This window comes from Euleptes europaea, chromosome 7 (genome assembly GCF_029931775.1).
Source record: "Euleptes europaea isolate rEulEur1 chromosome 7, rEulEur1.hap1, whole genome shotgun sequence".
Classification (NCBI taxonomy): domain Eukaryota; kingdom Metazoa; phylum Chordata; class Lepidosauria; order Squamata; family Sphaerodactylidae; genus Euleptes; species Euleptes europaea.
This window is the reverse complement of record NC_079318.1, coordinates 5,596,544-5,617,383: the sequence shown is the minus strand read 5'-3', so window position 1 is coordinate 5,617,383 and position 20,840 is coordinate 5,596,544. Positions and strand designations below refer to the sequence as shown.

The 20,840-nt window shown below is 44.6% G+C and overlaps 1 protein-coding gene across 1 annotated transcript; it reads right to left on the bottom strand.

The window, feature by feature from the left end:
- Positions 1 to 268: 268 nt before the first annotated feature.
- Positions 269 to 20,172, bottom strand: PEX3 (peroxisomal biogenesis factor 3). Its single transcript, XM_056852743.1, has 12 exons — positions 20,080 to 20,172; positions 12,414 to 12,545; positions 9,133 to 9,214; positions 8,264 to 8,307; positions 6,983 to 7,107; positions 6,086 to 6,152; positions 5,935 to 5,989; positions 5,649 to 5,817; positions 4,761 to 4,831; positions 2,773 to 2,895; positions 1,759 to 1,855; positions 269 to 388 (listed from the first exon to the last, which is right to left on the bottom strand). Exons 1-12 carry the CDS (start codon positions 20,150 to 20,152, stop codon positions 305 to 307), a joined length of 1,122 nt encoding a protein of 373 aa, XP_056708721.1. The 5' UTR covers positions 20,153 to 20,172; the 3' UTR covers positions 269 to 304.
- Positions 20,173 to 20,840: the final 668 nt, after the last annotated feature.

The following is a 20,840-nucleotide window of genomic DNA, read 5'->3' as shown; positions in this document are numbered from 1 at the left end:
CTGCAAAATTTTAAGGACAGAGGTACATCTCTCAGGATGTTATGAGTTTTTCTGTAAACAAGTTATTCATAACTAAGACTGCCTCAGTGCCAAGGCTTATAGAGTACAATGATTTTTCTCTCTCCACTACTTCGAATCAGGGTATGAAATCTGTGCCAATATAAAAACAAAGTTGTATTTCTGTACATTGTCTTGTGGTCTGTGATCCTGCACCATTGTTACATTCACAAGATTTCTTAATAAATGAAGCATTTACGTGGAGTGGACACTAAGAATACATCATGTATTTCTCTTGTTGCACAATTCATTTCTCTAGTTGTTGAGGAGTACTGAAGGCTTCATACACATTAGCAGCAAAGTCTTTCACTTGTTCCATTGTTAACAGGTCCTGGGAAGAAAGTACAAATGAACTCAGAGCTACAACAAGAAGTCCTTAAGGACTAGTAACATCATGGACGATATGCTCACAGTGAAAAAACACTACAGCAGGGCAAGTGTGCCTAAATTATCTTAATTTCAGTTCCAGATCTCCTCTAATGAGATACAGATGTTTTGGGGCAAGAGGAAGATGTGGAGAGACAGACCAATCTCAGTGTCTCATGCATGAAGTTAGTTTGAAGTTTCTCCTCTTTCTCCCACTAACTTACTCTTCAAAAAGGGGAATTAGGAAGAACAAGAGTATGAAATCAACACTAGGGAGATAAAAGCAACCAGTATAATAGAGGGAAAAGAGAGGGCAAGGAGATAAAAGCTGCGTGAAAAGCATGGGTGAGCAAGAGTATTAATTGGGAGCAAGTACACACCACCTGCAAAACAAGTTGGATGTGTTCCTACACTCGCCTCTGGAGACAAGCAACAGCTTTCTGTACTACTGAATCATCTTCAAGGGTAGCTCTATATAATATGAATTACAAACATTTCCTCAAGATTACAAAAACATGCGTGAGCATGCCTAGCCAAGCCAGCCACACCTGAACTAAGCTCTGGGTGATCTCTCCTAGGCACGTTAAAATGCAGACCCACGACCTTGTGAATCAACTTTCCTGGATTTGGAAATGGTTGTGGGGGAGGGGGAAGATGTGTAACCATCAGCAACTTTTGCTGACAGATTGTCGGATCCAACCCCATGGATTTATGCTGCAGTCCCCTTCCACAAATGGCACAGCCACCAGTGAAGGAAGACTGTTAGCAGAATGGAATCACAGAATTCTACTCCATGGGGACCAAGCTAACATCAGCAAGGATGAATGAGTTTCAACAGAAAATAATGGAACCACTCAACAGCCAAGCCTGACACCTCTGCTAACTATTTAATCCAGGTTAACAATTACAACATCCACTATATCAACAGCCAATGGAGTCCAGAGTATGCAGACAAAAGACACTGGTCATCCACCAAGGCCACAAAAGCTTTCTCAATCCCATAACCAGGCCAGGAGCCCAACTAAAGGAGGTCAAGGATGGAGAGCTGGGAGTTCCTATTCAACAGCTGCAGAATAAAGATGCCCAGCACTTTTCTGTTTTGCTGTTTCTACCCATGTACAAAGCAAGGGTTCTTGAACATTACACATTGCTTCTTCTCCCTTCTTTTTGAGTAGCATATTGTAAATCAAAAGCCATTCAGGCAGCAACCTTTGTATTCTTAGTAAAGTATTAGTGCAATTTCTGACAATAGTATCTCACAGGCTGATAAAATGCACCTTTAAACACTGATGGTCTTAATGGACCAAGGCAGCAAACCTACCAACTCTTCCTTACCTGAACAAAATGACTAGGTGTTTCACTGCAGACTGAATGGATCTGCCCATTTATTATTGGAATTATCTTGGCTAAAGGAAGACTGACACTAGAAAGACTAGGAAAAAGAAGAATCAGTGAGAGGTAGTTACAGCACAAAATCAGTCTAGTGAGTTATTTCTGCAATGTGTAGGTTGCCCCTTCTTCTCAAAATGGCTGCAAAAATACAGAATACCTGTATCACATGCCTGTCAGGAAATCTTCCCAACGTTATTTATACTCCTTCCAAGCCGTCCCCTGTACATGCTAGTTTGTGTTTCACTAATGGGGTCAAATAAAGTAATCATCTACGTATGCAGCATTTCTCTATTTATATTGGTAAAACTGTTATCTGACCAGACAGCATTACAGTAGGGCCCTCTCGTCAGGTACATACTCATTGACCTAAGTTTTACAGACGCATGATTGGCATTCTCGCCAATGGCTCAATTTATATGTTGAAGCTGAACACATGCAATAAGCCAGCTTTACAACGTCTCTCACCAGCATCACCCTGATCTAGGTGATACCTATTAGTATAGTACACCACACTGACAGCTCCATCCACATGCTCTGCATCCTTCAAATACCATTGGAGTAAAGTGGGAGCAGTCATTTGGAACCCAAACAACATGGAAGCCTCATTATGGAGACTATTTATGCACAGTTGCTCAACACACACCACATGGATTGAATAAGAAAAGTCAGCCATGTTTTCAAATGATGAGATTAAACAGCCATTACTAATCATTCAGAAAATTTTAAATGTATCAAAATTATTAAGAAATACAGTCTGATGTATGACCAACAGAGCAAGTGATAACTTATCAAGGTTTATCTTTAATTCTGAAGTGAACATGCTACATTCTCTCAGTGAAATCTGAACATATGCCTTAGTTTCTCTACCCCAACATAACTATATTTCTTTCCTTTAATTAGATCCCTCTACATCGAGAATTGTGTTTACCTTTTTAAGTAGATCAAAGATTTTTTTACCTATTCACAGAGCTACTGTCGCCTGTGTCCTGTTCAGTGGGTCTGAAGAATTCTGCCATATTGTCCAACAATCGACTGAATCCTCTACTTAAGCAAGAGCTCAAAACTCGGTTAAAATCTGGACTGTGAAACACACACAAAAAACCCCCACAATATATTATTAATCAGTCTTGGATAGAATCTATTTTTTAAAATGGAGTTGTAATAAATTCTAATAGGGGGATGGGCCACAACAACCACAACTCAGGCAGAAGAACTAGCCTTTATGGGTCATAAAACCTGTTTTGTGATCACCCACAGACATCTTTTTTTAAAAAGTGGAGGGGTAAAGGATCACACCAGCTGCACTTTCTTTTAGCACAATCCATACAGAAGTCTACATCTTTGTCCCTTCAGGACACCGTCACTTGCATACCAGAGAAAACGTCCCCAAAGTACAGCCACTTGCAGTTCTCTTTCTGTAAACAGAAAACCTGAGGCAGAATCCCCCTCCTCAGTAATTTAATTGTACATTTTTCACTGTGCTTAAGGATTAATGTATATAGAAATAAATCTGTTTGAGATTACCAATATTTAAACACTCAATTAACAGAAATAAAAAACACAGAAGTATCAAAATCTATTTTGTTTCTGACATAAATCCACTTGAAAATTTAAAAAGACACAATGGAGCTAGCTGGTCACTATTGCACAGAACTCACAATGGTCATTTATGCATGGGTACTTTCACTCATGTTCACCCCCACCCCCAATCTGTCTCAGTTGTTCCTTGGAGTTATGTATGAGTTTTCCTTCCATTAGAGATGACCTCGCTGCCAGCCCTCACAAATCCCAGACCTTCCTGTTCCTCTGTTAACCCAATTCTTCCCTCTCCCCTAAACTCAGGCCGGTGAAATCTGTGCATAAGGCAAAGTGCAGGACACACAAGCTAAGTTTCTCTCACAGCCAATTACAAAGCAGCATGTCCAGAAAAGGGGATTCAAATACTTCCTGCTTCCTGGGAGCTCTTTCTGAACAGAAGAAAGGCTTTTTAAAACCAAGGTTTGGATTCTCCCCCCCCCCTTTCAGATTGCTCCGTTTTTTGTTTTATGTTCTTAAAATGCTTTTTTATGCGGCAATTGGGTTTGGGGGGAAGGAACTTTTATCTCACTGCAGCCAATTACGAAGCAGCATTTAAAGGGGTGGGGATTCAAATACTTCCTGATTTGAGCTTGGAGACTGCTTGTGCATAGACTCCCAACAGGAAAGCATGGGTCCAGCAAGCCACGAACCTCAGGTAAAACTCCTGTGCATAAACAACCAATATGTTCCATAGTGCTTTACAATGAATTGTTTAGCTAGATATACATAATTCCCCAGAGCAAGCCTGTACAACTTGTGACAAAGTAAACAATGTATCTTATCACAAACTCAACCAAACTACGTTTTTTCTTAAACAGAAACATCAAACATCAAGCAAGTCACAAGGTGTGCAGATATGCAGCAGGAAATTTTTATGGTTCCATCGTATTACAAATGGCTGTGTGGGGACTGAGCCATATAGCATGTGAGGCTATACCACATAGTGAGTTAATTAGGTACAGCTCACTAGGCAGAAAATTCCACTTCTCCCATTTCAAGAAACAACAACAAAAAAATTTTGTAGGTGAAATCAAAAAAAGTAGAAGGGCCTTATATGGAGAAGCTACATAAAAACAGCTACTATACAGAGCCAATGCCTAAACGTTTGAATTGAAAAGAACCACCACAGAGACTCTTCATCGTATAAGACTATTGTATACATCTTTTCAACAGCTAAATATGGATATTGATTACAGAAATCCCCACTCTGCCATGGCAGCTCACGGGGTGACCCTGGGCCAGCCATGCTCTCTCAGCCTAATCTACTTCACAGTATTGTTGTGAGCATAAATTCAAGAAGGCCACCGAGTTCCCATTAGGAAGAAAGTGAAAGTAAATAAAATAAATCAAAATATTTTTCTACATACCTTTCCAACATGTCTCTTGTTTCATTAAGCAGTTTAATAGTAGCAATATCTTTTTCTGTAAGTCCATAAGCCTAGAAACAGGGAAATATAAAAAGAACATGCATAGCGCCACAATGGAAGATTCAGCAACTAATTAAAATATATTTCTTGTTGACTATCAGAGTTTCCAAAGTGTTCTTCAACACTGTACTGAGAGAAAGCTAAAACAGCACAACAATGCACATAACTCTAATGCTTTTGATTTCTATAAGCACTTTTCTTGAAATCAGTTTAACTTGAAAATAAAACCTTTAAAAAACCCTATAGACTGGTGCCTCTGCATTAATGAAGGTAACTTCTACTTAAGTACCAGTACTTTTCAAGCTGTCTTCTTCTTCAGTACAGCATTTCACACAGAAAGGTAAACCATGGAAGTCATGTTCCTTGCTTAGGTATCTTTGAGCAAAGGAGCAAAGTGCACATGGGTTTTTTTGCTTTGAACAAGTGCCTTTGAATTCTCAAATGGAGGAGTTTGTTCTTGGTGTATAAACTTCTGGGTCCCTGTCTTTGAATGAACTACCAATCATAGGTATCTCTCTTCTGTTCCTCAGGTTTTTTTTTTTTTTGCCAGTATATCCCCTGGAAAAGCTGTAAGCAGAGAGGCCTTTTTTTAACCACCACTAAAAAAAAACAAATACCCAAACTCCAGAGTAGTAAATCACTTAATTTGAACTAATTATTGTTTTTTGTTTGCAGAGGTTCGGTTCTGGTTCAACAATTAAGAGATTATTGGTTTAAGATTATGTCCTGATTCAGGTCCGTCCCCCTCCCAAAAAAGTAACAAACAATTTTGATTAGGTTTGCAGGTTTCGATTCAGCTTTTTCCCTCCCAAGAAAGTATGTAAATACCTGCGTGGCTAAAGGGTTTTCCTCATCTGGCATCATGTAACGACAAAGCAGGGTCTGAGATCTACTTTCTTCAGAGGTGAAAGTCTCCCTGGGCTGTTCTATTACTGTCCTAATCTCTCTTAGTTTCTGGTCCAAATCCAAGAGAGAGAGAGTGTGTTTCAGAGACATACTGCACAAGGAAGAGAAACCAAACTGCTGTATCAGTGGCACATCTCTCAATTAGTTGTTTTAAATATGTGTGCAAATTTAAAATATGATTTAAAAACAAACATACAGCCATTTTTACCTTCCAAATATGTTCCGCACAGCGTTTTTAACCACAGTAATTAATTCAATCAGACCTGGGATAGAAGAATAAAGTTTCTGAAAACTAAAATTTCTTCAAATTTTGTAGAAATTGGCATGATGTGGGGGGGGGGAGTTTACAGAGGTCATACCATCTCCTAGAAGGTGCTGAATACTTGATAAATATTGTTGTTGGACTTCAGGGGGAGCTAGAAGTGTCTATAAGAAGAAAAATATTCTGTAATAATTTTGTCGTTTTGTGAAGCAGGGTGTTAGTTCCCCATGTATCTGTACGTGTAGAATTTCCTTCCCTTGTCTTCTCATTTCTCACCCACTGCTGGGACCATTTTCAAGGTATCATTGCTCTTAACAACCTTAGTATCTTTCATCAGAGACTACTGGGAGGGCAAATTAATTATTATAATTACAGTCACATCAAAATAAACCATTCTCTGAGCCTCTCTCTGAAAATTTCACTTTTTCAATTTTATGTTTGCATTGCTTAATAGCAGAGTAGGGTAACCCTGTCAACACCAAAGAAATGAAAAAGGTCACATTCCTCTGTCTTCACATTTACTTTTTAAAAAACATTCAAAAAACATGTTCCTTATTTCTTAGAATCATTCGGTTTAATTTTTCTCTTGTATACATTTCTTATTGAATCCTTAAATATATTCAGTGGGTTAGATTCCAGGGTCGAATAAGGCATATGTAGTGATGGATGTTGCCCCCTCTTCCCCCTGTGGACAGTGGCCAAATAGCTCAGGGTCACGATGGAGAGCTTGCTGTGCCGTGCTTTGCCCACCAGTACAGAAGCAAGGTACCCATTATTTTATCTGACTACCTGTCAAATGCCCTTTCAGAAGGTGCAGAGGACTGTTGCAGGAAGGGGAAGGTGGGGAAAATCTTCTACTCCTGTGGCTAAAGGATCCAACCCTTTATGTGGATCACTTCAGTTTGATTTTATGCACGTATAACTCATTTTCATCACCCCTGCTGCTTTTCCATTTTTTTATATTTGTATTCTCCAAATATAAAGAAGTACTTACAGTGCCATTTTTGCAAACTGCTGCATTATCCAAGTAGATGTATCCACCAATGATGTTTAACTGGACTCGTAGAAGAACTACAAGCATACATGTGCTATACACAGCTACGATGCTTCTTGTAAAACCTTTAATAAAACAAGAACCACACTGCCTTGATGCTGTACAAAAGGGGCGAGCATTTAATGTCCTATCAAACATGGCATCAAAATTAATGAAAGGGTACTGCCTTCCAGTTTGTTACATATTATTCTTTTGTGTGTATGGGACAGAATAACTACTACTAACATGTTTCTTTAAAATCTGAAATGAGGACTAAACTTTTGGCGTTAATGTGGAAGGGGCGTCTCCATTTTTGAAAATCTTTTAAAATTGGGATATCTTTTGTATGATAAATAGCCATAATTATGAAAGGAGAGTAACTTTGAATTAGCAGCAACAAATGCAGAAGGAATTAAGGTGGTGTAGAGAGAAATAATTTTGATAACTGACATCTCACTTGATGTTAACTCAATCTAAGTAATGCTGAACTGTAGCATTTTCTACTTTTCTGTAACACTTTATATTGCATGTACAAAGTGCTTTAGTTATTTCGAAGTATGTTCACTACCACCTGCAGTTTCTTTATAGATTAAGCCTTTGCTGTAGTGAAGAACGGCTGAGGCAACTTATAAGTGTAAATTAAAAGGCAACAAAATAATATTTGGGAGGATTAAATTACATTTTAGGAGAGCTTTTTTAAAATCCAAAAGCAAAACTAGGTTTTAAAAAAGTTTAAAAACATATCCAGAATATTTAGACTGCATAATAAAAACCTTTTTTCCTGCATTAAAAGCACTAGATAAAAGTAGCATTTCTTCAGTCCAAAATTTGTACAAACTATCCATTTTGAGCACACATGGAAAAGTTTTTTTTAAGGAGGGAAGCAACACCAAAACAAAATAATTTTTTTCTTTCCCCTTTTCTAAGCAGCTGAATGCTGTTTTTTACCATCAATATTAAAATTGCAAATAGTGGTTATTGGACAATTTCAAATGAGGAAAAAAACAAACTTCTTAAGAGGCTTCTATAAAAAGCTAAATACTAGCTCTCATTTCTACTTGCTATAAAGCTGTTCTTTAGACCAAGGAACCATTTAACCAACAATTTTCAATATGTAATGGTTTGGACAAAGGGGGGGGGGGAACCACATCTTTGAAAACAACCAAAAGTTTTGTTGTGCTTGTACAACTCTTGTGCATACATGAAGAGAATCACTCAATCATGATAAGTCATTCTGCTTACTTATTATCTTCAAATCTTCCCATATTTCTAACTTGTTGGATGGTCTATGAGGGGGGGAAAGAAACATACATTTAAAACTGAGTTTCCCAATTTAAGTAAATGTCAATATAAAAATTATACCTTTATCAAATATTAGAGGGGACTGAAACATCAGAACAGTGGCTGAGAAAGCAGCATGCATCGAACAAGGAGAACAAAGGCACAACCTTTGTTCATACAGCTCATTTCAGGTCAGTGAAAACCTCCTGATTGATAAGAATCTAGGAATCAGACATTTTGGAGTCACTGGGTTGGCAAGACTGTTGCAAAGTTGCTCCATGTAAAGCAGGTGTCAAACTTTATCACCCCTGAAGCAATCTGTTACGGAGTCAAAAAACTGCTGTGTCGTATTGTGGTGTATATATGTCTATCAGTAATAGCTGAACTTTTCTTAATTTCTAGTCCTATGAATACAGCAGACCCTTTTTTATTTATAAAATATAATGGGCTGGACTCAAACTTCCGCATCAAGGCGTTAGCAGAAACAGATTGCTTTGCTGCTTCCTCCCAGAAGCCACTGCTGAGTGTCAGAGGATCTTCCTAAATAAAATCGTATAGGGCACAGAGGGTTGCAGAAAGGTTAACAAGCTTGAGATCTGTTTGTGCAAGATCTTTTCTGAATGCATATTTTTTTCTAAATGCATACGAGATTTTACACATGCTGTGAAATTTTAATTCTTATGTGTCAGGATAAAAGGGCTTTAAAAGCTTTACCACGCTGCTGAAAATTCTCCCACATGTCTGCAATGCAAGTGCACACCACATGACCCACATCTACAGAACAGGCATCCACACTGCATCTTCTGAATCAACTGACAGATTCTACTTACTTGTTTTTCAGCAGAGAAGTGAGGTTCTCTGAATTCAACTGGTACATCAAAGCATCCCTCAGCGTTGGAAGCATTGACAGTACTATCAACAGAAAGCAAATGCTCAGCAGAATAACTAAAGTATGGGAAATGTCATTAACAAATTAAAAAAGCAATCTTTAACCTGTGTGACTGAAGGATCACAAGAGTCTTAAAAGCAAGTGAAAATCTTCTGAAACAAAATATCAGTATGACACTACCACTGTGTCTTGGAGAAATTAAAATAAATTCAAAGACCACTTGTTTTACCTCTTCTTAAAAAAAATAAAAACCCAGAACATGTCTGAATAAGTCAAAACTCTACAGTCACTATTTCTAACTTTGGTCATCCCACTTTCTAAAAAGGATGAACTCAAAGCATAACAAGGGCTAAGAACAACTGCAACATTCAACTTATTTTGTGACTAAAAAGATCTGAGCTGGCTTAATTTAGAATAAGGAAACCTCTGCCTGGATGTACTTAGCCTTTATATATAAAAAGAGGTTATATAGGAACAGACAATGGTCCATAAGAAGTATAGAGTGCCCTCCTTCAACTTAGAATAACTAACCCCAACAGACAAATCAGCTCAAAACTGCCACACTCATTTAGCCTTTTAGCGTCAAGACCAGCAGGCCATGTAGCAATTAGGCTTCTATTCATGAAATGCAAGCCCAAAGCCCCTCTTGGGGATGCAGAATTAGAAACACAATTCTTCAAATCTCAGCAATCATGTGCACCTGCCTATATTAAGCTTGATCTAGGGGACAGAATTAATTCAGATATTATGGCATATCTTGGTTACTGAAGCTCAACAATGGTTTGATGAGATTTCTGATATGACAAACCATGACTTCTGCTTGATCAGAAAAAGAAATCACAGCTTGTTCCTGAACTGATAGCCAGTATGGTGTAGCGGATAGAGTGGTGGACTAGGACCCTGGGCGACCCGGGTTCGAATCCCCACTTCTACCATGGACCTTGGGTCTGCCACAATCTCTCAGCCTGGCCTATCTCACAGGGATGTTGTTGTGAGAAAACAGAGGATGGGCGAATGATGTTTTAAGCCCCAACTGGGGAGAAAAATGGGATATAAAATACATAAATGCAACTGACCATAGTTTTCGGCCATTGCTCAACCTCCTGAGACTGGAGGCAGAAGTGAACTTATGAAGTTGAATACTGTAGCAATAGAAAACAGCAGACAAGCTGGTCTAAGCCATGGTTTTCCTAACTATTGTTAGTGCAAACCACAGTTTAGTATGAAGTCAATGAATTACTGCCATGGTTTGCAGTTACATGGACAAACCTCTTTATGCTTTCGACGCATTTCAGGCTTGCTCACACAAAATGAGCTCCCACTTCCCCTCCCAGAATCATGGTTTGCAGGGAAAATGCAAACCACAGATCAGATGGAACATGAAGTAAGAACAGCAGAACTATCTGTGAGGGGAGTGGGAGAAGAGTTTGAAATTCTTTCAAAGTTCATTCATATTATAACAATCCATTGTTTGATTATGTGTCTGAATAACTATATATTTAGTTCATTTGTATGACAAGCATTCTGCCCACTAAAGGCACCCAAGATAGTTTACAAACAGAAAATCAACAAAATTATATAATAAAATACAGTTGAAAATATCTGAGGAAATGGATCCATAAAACAGCAATCCAGTCATATCATTAACAGCAGTAAATTATTATAAAATAGAGGTTATCTATTATAATAGACGAAGTATAATAATCAGCATAGGGTCAACTTAGCCTAGCGGTGCCTTTGCATTAGCATTCAAAAGTCATCTGGAATAAAACTGTTTTCAGTCTGCTCTGGGTGAGGGAATTCTATAGCCCAAGATGGGCTGCTGAAAGTGCTTCTTTACGTGGCTCCTAAAAGTGCCTGCCAACATAACCTCAGGCACTGAGGGTTCTCAAAGGAAAAAGCCACCCATTGTCTGTAGGCTCAGACAGGCCAAAATAGATGATGGTCTTTTAAGCCCTTGGAACCACAGCCAGGTAGGGCTTTAAAAGATCACCCCTTGGGGCCGACAACAAACTGGAAGCCAGTTAGAAAAGAACAAGCATGGGAACCATAAGGACTTTCAGGGGCATCTCATTTCCCCTCCCCCACTATTTCCTTTACGCCTCCCCTGAAAGTCCCCATAGCCTCTTCCCTGCTTCGGCCCCCGTCAACCAGCCTTTTAACTGCCCCTCATCTTCAGTTATATTTATTATTTATTTACTTGACTGCTACCCCATCTTTCTTTACAAGAAGGAGAGTGAAGCCTACATCACTCTCTTCTCCATTTTATCCTCACAACAACCGTGAAGTATGTTAGACTCAAAATGCTTACCTGGCCAAGGACACCCAGTAAGCTTCCATGGCAGAGTGGTGATTCGAACCTGAGTCTGCCAGATCCTAACCTTACATTCTAACCACTACACAACACTGGCTTTTGTGGGGTGGCTGCTGTTGAACAGACAGGTTTGGGCACGTAATGCAAGTTGTGTGGTAGCAAGTCACCCAGTGGCTGCTACCGGTCCTGGCCCTGATGAGTCCTCCCTTAAAGGCCAAAAGAGCCCTGGAAAGTGCCCTTCCCTTACCCCTGCCTTTTACTGACAGAAACCAAGGCTGGAAGACTAGCAATATTGGTTTGCGTAGCAATGGCCACTGAAGGAACTTGTTTCTTAAAGCTACAAGCACTTCTATTATTTTGGGGGCTTTTACCCCCCCCCCTTTTTTAGATTTTGGAATTTTGTTGTTGTTGTTGCAAACATGGAAGTATTTTTCAGGTTTGAAGAAAGATAGCTCTTCTCTGTCTATGCCCTCAGTCTCCAGATTTAAGTATCCACAGATGGAGTCATGTTGAGAATTATATATTGATGACGATTCAGTCAGCCCTGTTTAGAATGTATTCTGAATCAGCTGAAGTTTCCAAATTGCTTGGCTGCCACAATTCCTGGTCATGTGCTCTCAGGCCAATGGCAGGTACCACAGGAAATGCTGGGGTCCGAGGGGGCAGGGCCTCCTCACCATTCTTGCTCTCTCTCCTTGCTTCTCCTTAATGGCAGCAACCGCAATCAGGAATAGGGACAGAAACTGAAAACAAGACCCTTCATCCCAGCTGGCCCTGGTTGCTACATCCTTTGGTACTCTCTGAACCATGCTTTCTATTGCCTTACCTGTTGGAGCTTTTTTCCAAGATGGCGCTGAGATAGGATGCCCTGCTACTGCTCTCTGCTGCTGGATTTATTTTAACCTTACCTGTCATGTTGCAAGTCCTCTGGTTACTTTCAAAATGATACTGCCTTCGTGCTTGTGCTATATATTCTGCTGCTTCTCTTTCTTGAATTTCTTTCATTTTTTTCTGCCCGTATTTTCCAAGTACATAAACTCCTGTGAAAAGTGTTGTAGAAGGGAATCACAGTTAAGTCTGCTCTAAGTTTGTTGTGCTCTAGAAGATATTTCCCTTTAAAGAGCCACAGAACAAAAGTTGAAATATTAAATATGTTAACCTAGGGGGAGTTCTCACTTTTAGCTTCAAGGACAATAAGGAAGGCTGGATCCCACCACAGAACAGGTTCACGCAAACCCTCCCTCCCTCAATTCTCAGGCTGTTTTCCCTTAACAACAAGACAGCCTGAATACAATTGTAATAGCAAACAACAGCTTCAGAGTTGGGCAACCAAAATTAAGCAACATCACGTGAACTGACTAAACTAGTGGTGACAGCTGCGGTAAGGAACCCTAATCTATGAAAACTGATCACGGCAGTTTCACATGCAAGCAATAGCTGTAAACTTATATTCTAACAGCGAAGTCAGCCAAATCTGAGGATACTTAAATCCGGTGATTTTAGCTGTGGACAGTGAAGACATCTTTCTACAAACTTGAAGAACATCCCAGGATTGCAGAAAAATATGAAATCTACGGGGGGGGGGAATAGTGCCCCCCCCAAAAAAAAAGATAAAAGGAGCACCTGTACCAAATGGATTCCCTCAGTGGCTGCTGCTAGACAACCACAGCATTCCAGGCTGGGTGTGAGGGTCTCTGTCTTTGTGTCTCTGCTTTCCATCACCTGCGGTGTTATCAGTGAACTCGTAAAAGCAGTTCACACCTTCTGGTCTCAGGCGCCAGGCCTGATGGCCCATGTATCTTCCCCCCCGCTGTTCTTCCTGCCAGTACTCCCTCAGGCCGGTGCGGCCTTGGAAGTGTGATAGCCGCACCAGACTTCCTGGGATCCGTCTGATGTTTTGTATTATGCCAAGCTTGTAACTTCCCATAACAATAAGTGTGAACCCCAGTGCCCCAGTGCCCTGGAGTCAATATATTCTGTAAACCCGTATAGCCCCTCACTTGCAACTTTCTACCTGTGCCTGTCTCATCTCCTGAAGGCTTCAATAAATCTATTGTTTCTGTATCAACGTCTGAGCAACTGATTTGGAGAAGCAAACTCAGAGAGGGGGATCTCTCACATTAAGTTGCAAGTCTTTGCCTCTCGGACTGCAGCTGTACCGCTTTGGACAGAATGTCAGCCGACGAGGACACCACCCCTAACCCCGATGCCCCCAAGGAACCGGACGAGCCGGAGAAGCCGGACCCGAAGGAGGAGGGAGCCAAGCCAAAGAAACCGAAGGGTCGCGCCCCCGACCAAGATCGGGACGGACGTCCCCGGGGGCTTACTTATTGGCTGGACTCTCCCAAGGGCTGGTCGCTCTCGCGGACTGCGGCGAAGGATCGCCGGTTGGCCTTCCCCAGCACGGGACTCGAAGGGGACCCGGCCCGCAAAGAGGCCCTCATGGAGGAAGAACGAAAGCAGTGGCAGGAAGACCGCCGGGCTATGCAGGAGCAGATGGAGATCATGCAACGCGTAATGGGTGAGATGGCCACGACCCTAGATGCGCTGAAGTTGCAACCTCCAGCCGGTGCTCCCCCAGACGGGGCGCCGGTAGTTCCGCCCGCAACCCCTGCCCCCCCGGCCCGTCGGGACCTGAAAGTCACGTATGACGGGTCGGGAGACCAGTTGACCTTTTTTATGGTCCAAGTAGACATTTTTATGCGGGAACAAGGCCGAACCTTCGTTTCTGAGGAGTCCCGGGTGCAGTACGTGGCTTCCTTACTGCAAGGGGAGGCGGCTGCCTGGATGGTGTTGCAGTATGAACTCCGCTCGCCGGTGCTGCGAACCCTGGACGAGTTCATGGTAGCACTCCGAAACCGTTTTGAGGACCCGACTCTGGGTGAGCGGGCTAAAGCCTCCCTGATGCAACTGCGCCAAGGGACTAAGTCGGTGGCGCAGTATGCAAGTGAGTTCCAGTCACTGGCTAGCCGAATTCTGGACTGGAGTGAAGCTACCTTGGTACAATGTTTCAGGGAGGGTCTCAACCCAGACCTCCAACATTGGGCCTTCATGCAAGGGAACCCCCCGGATGTGGAAGGTTGGGTTCGCCATGCTGCTGACATCGAGAATCGCAAACAACTCCTGAACTTGTCCAAGCAACGGCTTGGGCGAGACCCCAGGCCCCGAGGTGACCGTGGCCGGGAACTCCGGCAAGGGGGTGGCGGGGGTCTCTCGGCCGCGGAACGCCGCAAGCGGTTCGAGGCCGGCGTCTGCCTGATCTGCGGGGGAAAGGGTCACTTTGCATCGCAATGCCCCTCTCGCTCAGGCCGTCCGACCCCCCCCCGCCAAACCCAGGCCGAGCCGACGAAACCGGCCGCCGACAGCCAGCCTCGCCGCAGAAGTGGACCACTGAGCCGGCGCTCCGGCGCACCCTCCGCTCTCCACGCGCGCCCCCAGGATGGGGCATCCGACTCTACGGTCCCATCGGGGTCCCGGATTACAAATACCGTCTTTGATTCGGACGGCTCCCCGGAAGCCACCACCCCGTCCCCCTCTTCCAGCGAGGAGGAAGAGTGGGAACAGCCGGCAAAAAACGCCGTCGGTCTGCTGTAGAGGGGGCTCCGCAGCAGACCGTCCCTATCGTTGTGCAAGGAGCTCCACCGATGGTAAGCGCCCAAGAGGACAATGTATTTGTGCGTGTTCATCTGTCCCTACCCAAAGGGGGTCCCCCGTTAGAGGTCCCCGCGTTGGTCGACTCGGGGTGTGCCCGCACCATGATAAATGAGGAAACTGCCAAGAAGTTGGGTGTCCGGCGCAAGCGGCTTCCGGGACCCCTCCGTTTTTCCCAAATGGACGGGAGTGACTTTAAACGGGGCCCTGTGACCCACAGAACTGCAGCCGTGATTATGTCCGTGGGGGAACATTGGGAACGGTTGTATTTCACCATCGCCCCTATTGTAACCCCTGTGGTGTTAGGGATGAGGGGGGACGGTTGAGGCCATGCGCCTACTTCTCCAAGAAGTTTTCCCAGTCCGAAATCAACTGGGCCATTTGGGAGAAGGAGGCAGCAGCGGTCAAACATGCCCTTACCATATGGAGACACTTCTTAGAGGGGGCCGAGCTGCCGTTCGAAGTGTGCACAGATCACAAGAATCTTGAGGCTCTCAAGGGAGCTAGAAAACTCAATGCCAAACAAATTCGGTGGGCCCAATTTTTTGCAAAATTCCGGTTCACCCTCAAACATGTCCCTGGCAAAGAAAATGCCCTAGCTGATGCTTTGTCACGACTTCCCCAGTATCGCAACGATTTCGATCGCCCCGTCGACTCCCTGTTCACTCCCGAACAGCGAGGGGAAGTCCCTGGCTTGGCCGTCACCACCCGATCCCAAGCCCGCCAACCGGAGACCCCCCCTACGCTCAAAGGTATCCCGGAAGCATTCCAACAGCGACTCCGAGACGCCTCCTTACAGGAGGAGGAGCACCATCTCCTCCCCACTGGCTTGGAACGAACCAACACTTGGTGGGTGCAAGGGGGGAAACTATATGTCCCATCTTCCCTTCGCAAAGAAGTATTGGGACTTGTACATGGGGCCAGGCTAGCGGGTCATTTTGGTTTCATAAAAACGCTTCACCTGGTTCGAAGGCAATTCTGGTGGCCCGGTATGAGATCTGATGTAGAGTTGTATGTGCGCAGCTGCCCCACCTGCGCCACAGCCAAGAAACGGATGGGAAAACCCCCGGGGCTTCTCAAACCGCTTGAGAACCCCTCCCGTCCCTGGGAAGTCATCGCCATGGATTTTATCACCGACCTACCTCCAAGTCGGGGGAAAACGGTTCTCTGGGTTATCACAGACCTCTTTTCCAAACAGGTTCATTTCGTTCCATGTGCAGGTCTTCCTTCAGCCCAGGGCTTAGCTAAACTGTTCATCACGCACGTCCTCAGGCTACACTCGATCCCGAGGAAGGTCCTCTCCGACCGGGGGGTCCAGTTTGTTGCCAAATTCTGGCGGGCTTTCCTAAAGTTAATGGGAGTGGAGGAACAGGGCCTTTCTTCCGCCTATCACCCCCAAACGGATGGTCAAACGGAACGAGTAAATGCGGTAGTAGAATGTTATTTGCGTTGCTATGTAAATTTCCACCAGGACGACTGGGTCGACCTGTTGCCATTTGCCGAATATGCGTACAACAATGCGCCTCATTCCTCTACCGGCTTTAGTCCCTTCCAAGTTATATACGGGACGGATTTTGGCCCTTTCGGTTCTGCCCCCGTCTCGCCAGAGCTCCAGTCTACCCCTGATCTTCAGGAGTGGATTCAGGTGGTTAAATCCACCTGGCCATGGTTGCTCAAAAATCTGGAAAGGGCAAAAAGCAAGTACAAGGAACAAGCAGACAAACACCGGTCTCCGGGATGGGAACTCAAGGTGGGGGAGCAAGTCTATCTGTCCACCAAAAACCTCCGCTCTCTTCGCCCCTGCAAAAAACTGAGCGACCGTTATGTAGGACCTTTCCCCATTACCAGAGTAATCAACGAGGTTACCGTGGAACTGAGTCTCCCTAAGACTCTCAAGGGAGTTCATCCAGTCTTCCATATAAGCCTCCTCAAACCTTATGTAGCAGCTCCCCAGTTCCACCCCCCTCCCGCTCATGAGATTCCTACCGTAGTAGGAGGGGATACCCGTTTGGAAATATCCAAGGTTTTAGATTCCAAATGGAAGAAAGGGAAACTGTTTTACTTTGTTCGCTGGAAAAACCTTGGCTCCGCTCATGGCGAATGGGTGGCCGCACCCCACATGGCAGCTCCTCGCTTGGTCCGAGGACTCATTGGGGCCAGGCCTGGCCAGGGTTGCCAGTTCCAGATGACAGAGATCAGTTTCCCTGGAGAAAGTGGATGCTTTTGAGGGTGGACTTTGTGGCATTATACCATGCTGAGATTGCTTCCCTCACCAAACCTCATCTCCCAAGGCTCTAGCCCCAAATCTTCAGGAATTTCCCAAACTAGAGCTGGCAAACCCTAAGGAGATAAAGAAGCAGGGAAAGGGGAGAGTCTATGGGGCTCTTAGGAAAAAAAGAAATACTGGGGAAGGGGGAAATGAGATGCCTCCCACAAATCTTTGAGGGTTTCCGCTTGTTACTGTACTAAAGATGTGAACTTGCTGTTATTTTCAAATATTTGACTTAATTAAAATCTCTGTTGAAACCTTACCTCTTTGGAAAGCAGTAAAGGTCATTATTGACCCATGAGTGACGTCACATCCTGACATTTACTTAGCAATGTTTATGGGGTGGTTTGCCATTGCCTTCCCCAGTCATCTACACTTTACCCCCAGCAAGCTGGCTAGTCATTTTACCGACCTCGGAAGGATGGAAGGCTGCATCAACCTTGAGCCGTCTACCTGAAACCGACTTCTGTTGGGATCAAACTCAGGTCATGAGCACAGCTTTTGACTGCAGCACTGCAGCTTACCACACCGCGCCACGGGGCTCCCTTTGGAAAGCAGTATGTCACTTTAATTTTGAGTGATATGTCAATTTAATTCTGTATTTCCTCACAGGAAATAAGACACCTTATTTTTTTAAAAATAGAGTAGCTGTTTAAATTCCACTTGCTACTGAAATGTAAACGCCAATGTTTTAACAGGCCAGAATGAATTTAAGATTTGAAGTGCTGTCAAAACCCTGTTAGTGAAATGTCATACATAAATTGGTAAAAATGGTTTCAACAACTTTTCCCTTAGATTGCTGGCATAGCACAGGGCTTGATAATCCCAGGTGCCAGGTCCCCATGGCACCTAGAATTTCATGGTGGCACTTAGTATATTCAGCAGTGATTTTAATATAGTGTGTCTCAGTAATTTTCAGGAGAAGCACAAAGGGTTGGATCCAACCAGTTTTTCCTGCAGTGAAAATGGGATGAAAGTGTTCCCTTAGACCACCAAAAATGCTATGTTTGTGCTGATAGGAACTGTATGGGCAAAAGCCAAGTGGAATGAGGGCTGTAATAAGGTTGGGAATTGGTCAAGACTGAGTGAGAAAGCTGGGTGGATCCAATCCAAACCTTATTTATCATCGTTGCATTAAACATGTTTGTTGCATGACAAAAAAAAATGTGCATGAATTTCTTGTCATTCTTGTTTCTATGTAAATTTATCTTTACACAATTCAGTGGTGGTGGATGAATCAATTTCTTAATCAGCTGCTTTATTTACTGGCTCCAATATTCTAGTTAAGCGGAGTTTTTCAAGGAATAATGTAATTATGAGAAGTTGGGGAGATGTTAGGCAAGAGGTTAGCTTTTTCGTTTTGATGACACATGGGTTACTTCTATATTAATCTCTTTTGTCGTAGCCTTGATAACATTACGCAAAATTGCGAAAAGGGTACAATTAGGTTTTTTTGATAGCGATAGTTCGAAAATTTGGTCATGAAATACAAAACCCTTAATGCTCAAAAATGAGTCTGGTTCCCAGTGCCAAAGACAATCCATAAAGGCCTGATGTAGCTAGTGGTGAAATCTTTCTCTAATGAGATAAAAAATCAACATGCCAGAGGAGCTTTTGGCACAACTGGTAACTGCACCATTTTGCAGAACAGCTGCACACATGTTGCAACAGGGCTAAGAAGTTTAGCTTGGCATATGATGATGATGGGGGCCCCTTTTAATGCACCACATAAACAAAGGTAGTGATTTCCCCCCAGTGCATTTTGTCTTTAATAAGCTTCTAGTTTATTTGACCATAACACCAAAAGAAAGATACACATTCCAAAAGGCGATTCAGTTCAGACCACATGTTGTACTGAGAAGCATGTTGGTTCAAGAACAGGTTGTAAACGGAGACGAGCAGAAAAACATGATGCCGAGAGGGTAGGGATGAGTCCAAGCATGCGGTTGTGGGGGAAGGCATAGAAATAACATGCTACTGCATGCTATTTCTATGCCTTCCCCCACAACAGGCAGAGCGGTGAAGAATGGGCCTGGTTGTCAGTCCCTCCTCCTATTGCGATTCTAACCAAACACCTTGGATCTTCTTTTCACCGGTGAAGAAATGAGAGCGACTTCTGTGCTTAACACACTGAATAAAAGGAATAGGAACCCCTGTGTATCGAGGAACAGGTAGTGAACGGTCACCGCGCAGAAGGGTGAGTGAGTGTGACAGCCAACCACAACCAAACAGCTGAATGACCATACGGGGGTAATAATGCTGTCTGACTTTAGAGTTGCAATTACTTAGGGGATCACGGACATACTTTAAACACTGGAAAAGCAGCCCCAAACGTATCAGCATCGTTTGGACAGGCAGTCGGAAATAGCGCTACTATCCAATTCACATTGACTTGCGAGTAATCCTCACCGGACTTGTTACCTAGTAAACATGCAGGAAAAGAACTGGATGCATATGGGAAGGAAGCCTGCACGCACGGGGTGGCGGCGGAGAAACCCCTTTTAAAAAATCAGTGTATCGTTAAGGGAAGCCAGCAGAGGAGCGCCCGGGCCGGGGGGGGGGGAGGGCGGGCGGAGAGCGACCCGGGGGTGGGTGGGGGGGGTGCGTGGGGGGGTGGGGAAGCTTTGCGGGGCTGCTCGCATCCTGCAACTCACCGCCCACGAAGGCGCCCAAGAAGAAGCATTTCTTTTTGTGGCGCTTCAGGAAGCCCCACACGGCCAGCAGCATCCCGACCGCCTCGACCCAGGCCGGCCTGTCGCAGGAGCAGCGCCGCCGCCACCGCCGCCAGACGAGACCCCGCCTCGCCTCCTCCCCCGCCTCCGACGTGGATGGCGCCAGCCGGCGGAAGTCCGACCCTCTTCGGAGCCCCCCGCCTTGCCACGGTCCGTCCTCCGCCTGGATCCGCCGGAAGCTTCGGCTCTGCGCCTTTGGTTCCGGCTCCTCGCTGCGGCAATGGACGCGGCGGGGAGGCGGGCGGGGATCGCGGCAGAGACGGAGGCCTGGATGGACCGCGCCGTCAACATGGCGAGTGCGCCTGGGGGATCGATGCGGGGGGCGCGGGGGAGGGGGGCGGGTGCCAAAGACTACAAGGGAGCTCTTGGGACCTCGGGTCGTTGTGGAGAAGAGAAAATTTCCACAGAGGCAGCACGACCAGCCGGGTCCGCCAGCAACTCCCCCCCCCCGCCCCTCTTGCTGCCTCCCTTGGGGTCTGAGACCTGAGGGCTCCAGGCGCTGGGCCCAGGCCTGGTCTCTCGCCCTTCGCCATACTCAGCCCGGGGGGGGGGAGGGGGAGAATGACCGCCCCCCCCCCACCGTGGGATAGCTGGCTGCACGCGTGTGTGACTGGGGGTGACGGCACCGGTCTGTGGGGGTCCGGAAAACTACGGTTGAGTTTGGGGTACGATCCGTTCCGGGT

Excerpts from the sequence above, each read along its gene's own strand:
- PEX3 (XM_056852743.1), bottom strand. The coding sequence starts at position 20,152 with ATGCTGCTGGCCGTGTGGGGCTTCCTGAAGCGCCACAAAAAGAAATGC. Across the intron at positions 9,215-12,413 it reads GAGGACTTGCAACATGACAG|TACTGTCAATGCTTCCAACG; the intron begins GTAAGGTTAAAA and ends TTCTGTTGATAG. Across the intron at positions 4,832-5,648 it reads AAAACCCTTTAGCCACGCAG|GCTTATGGACTTACAGAAAA; the intron begins GTATTTACATAC and ends CCCTGTTTCTAG.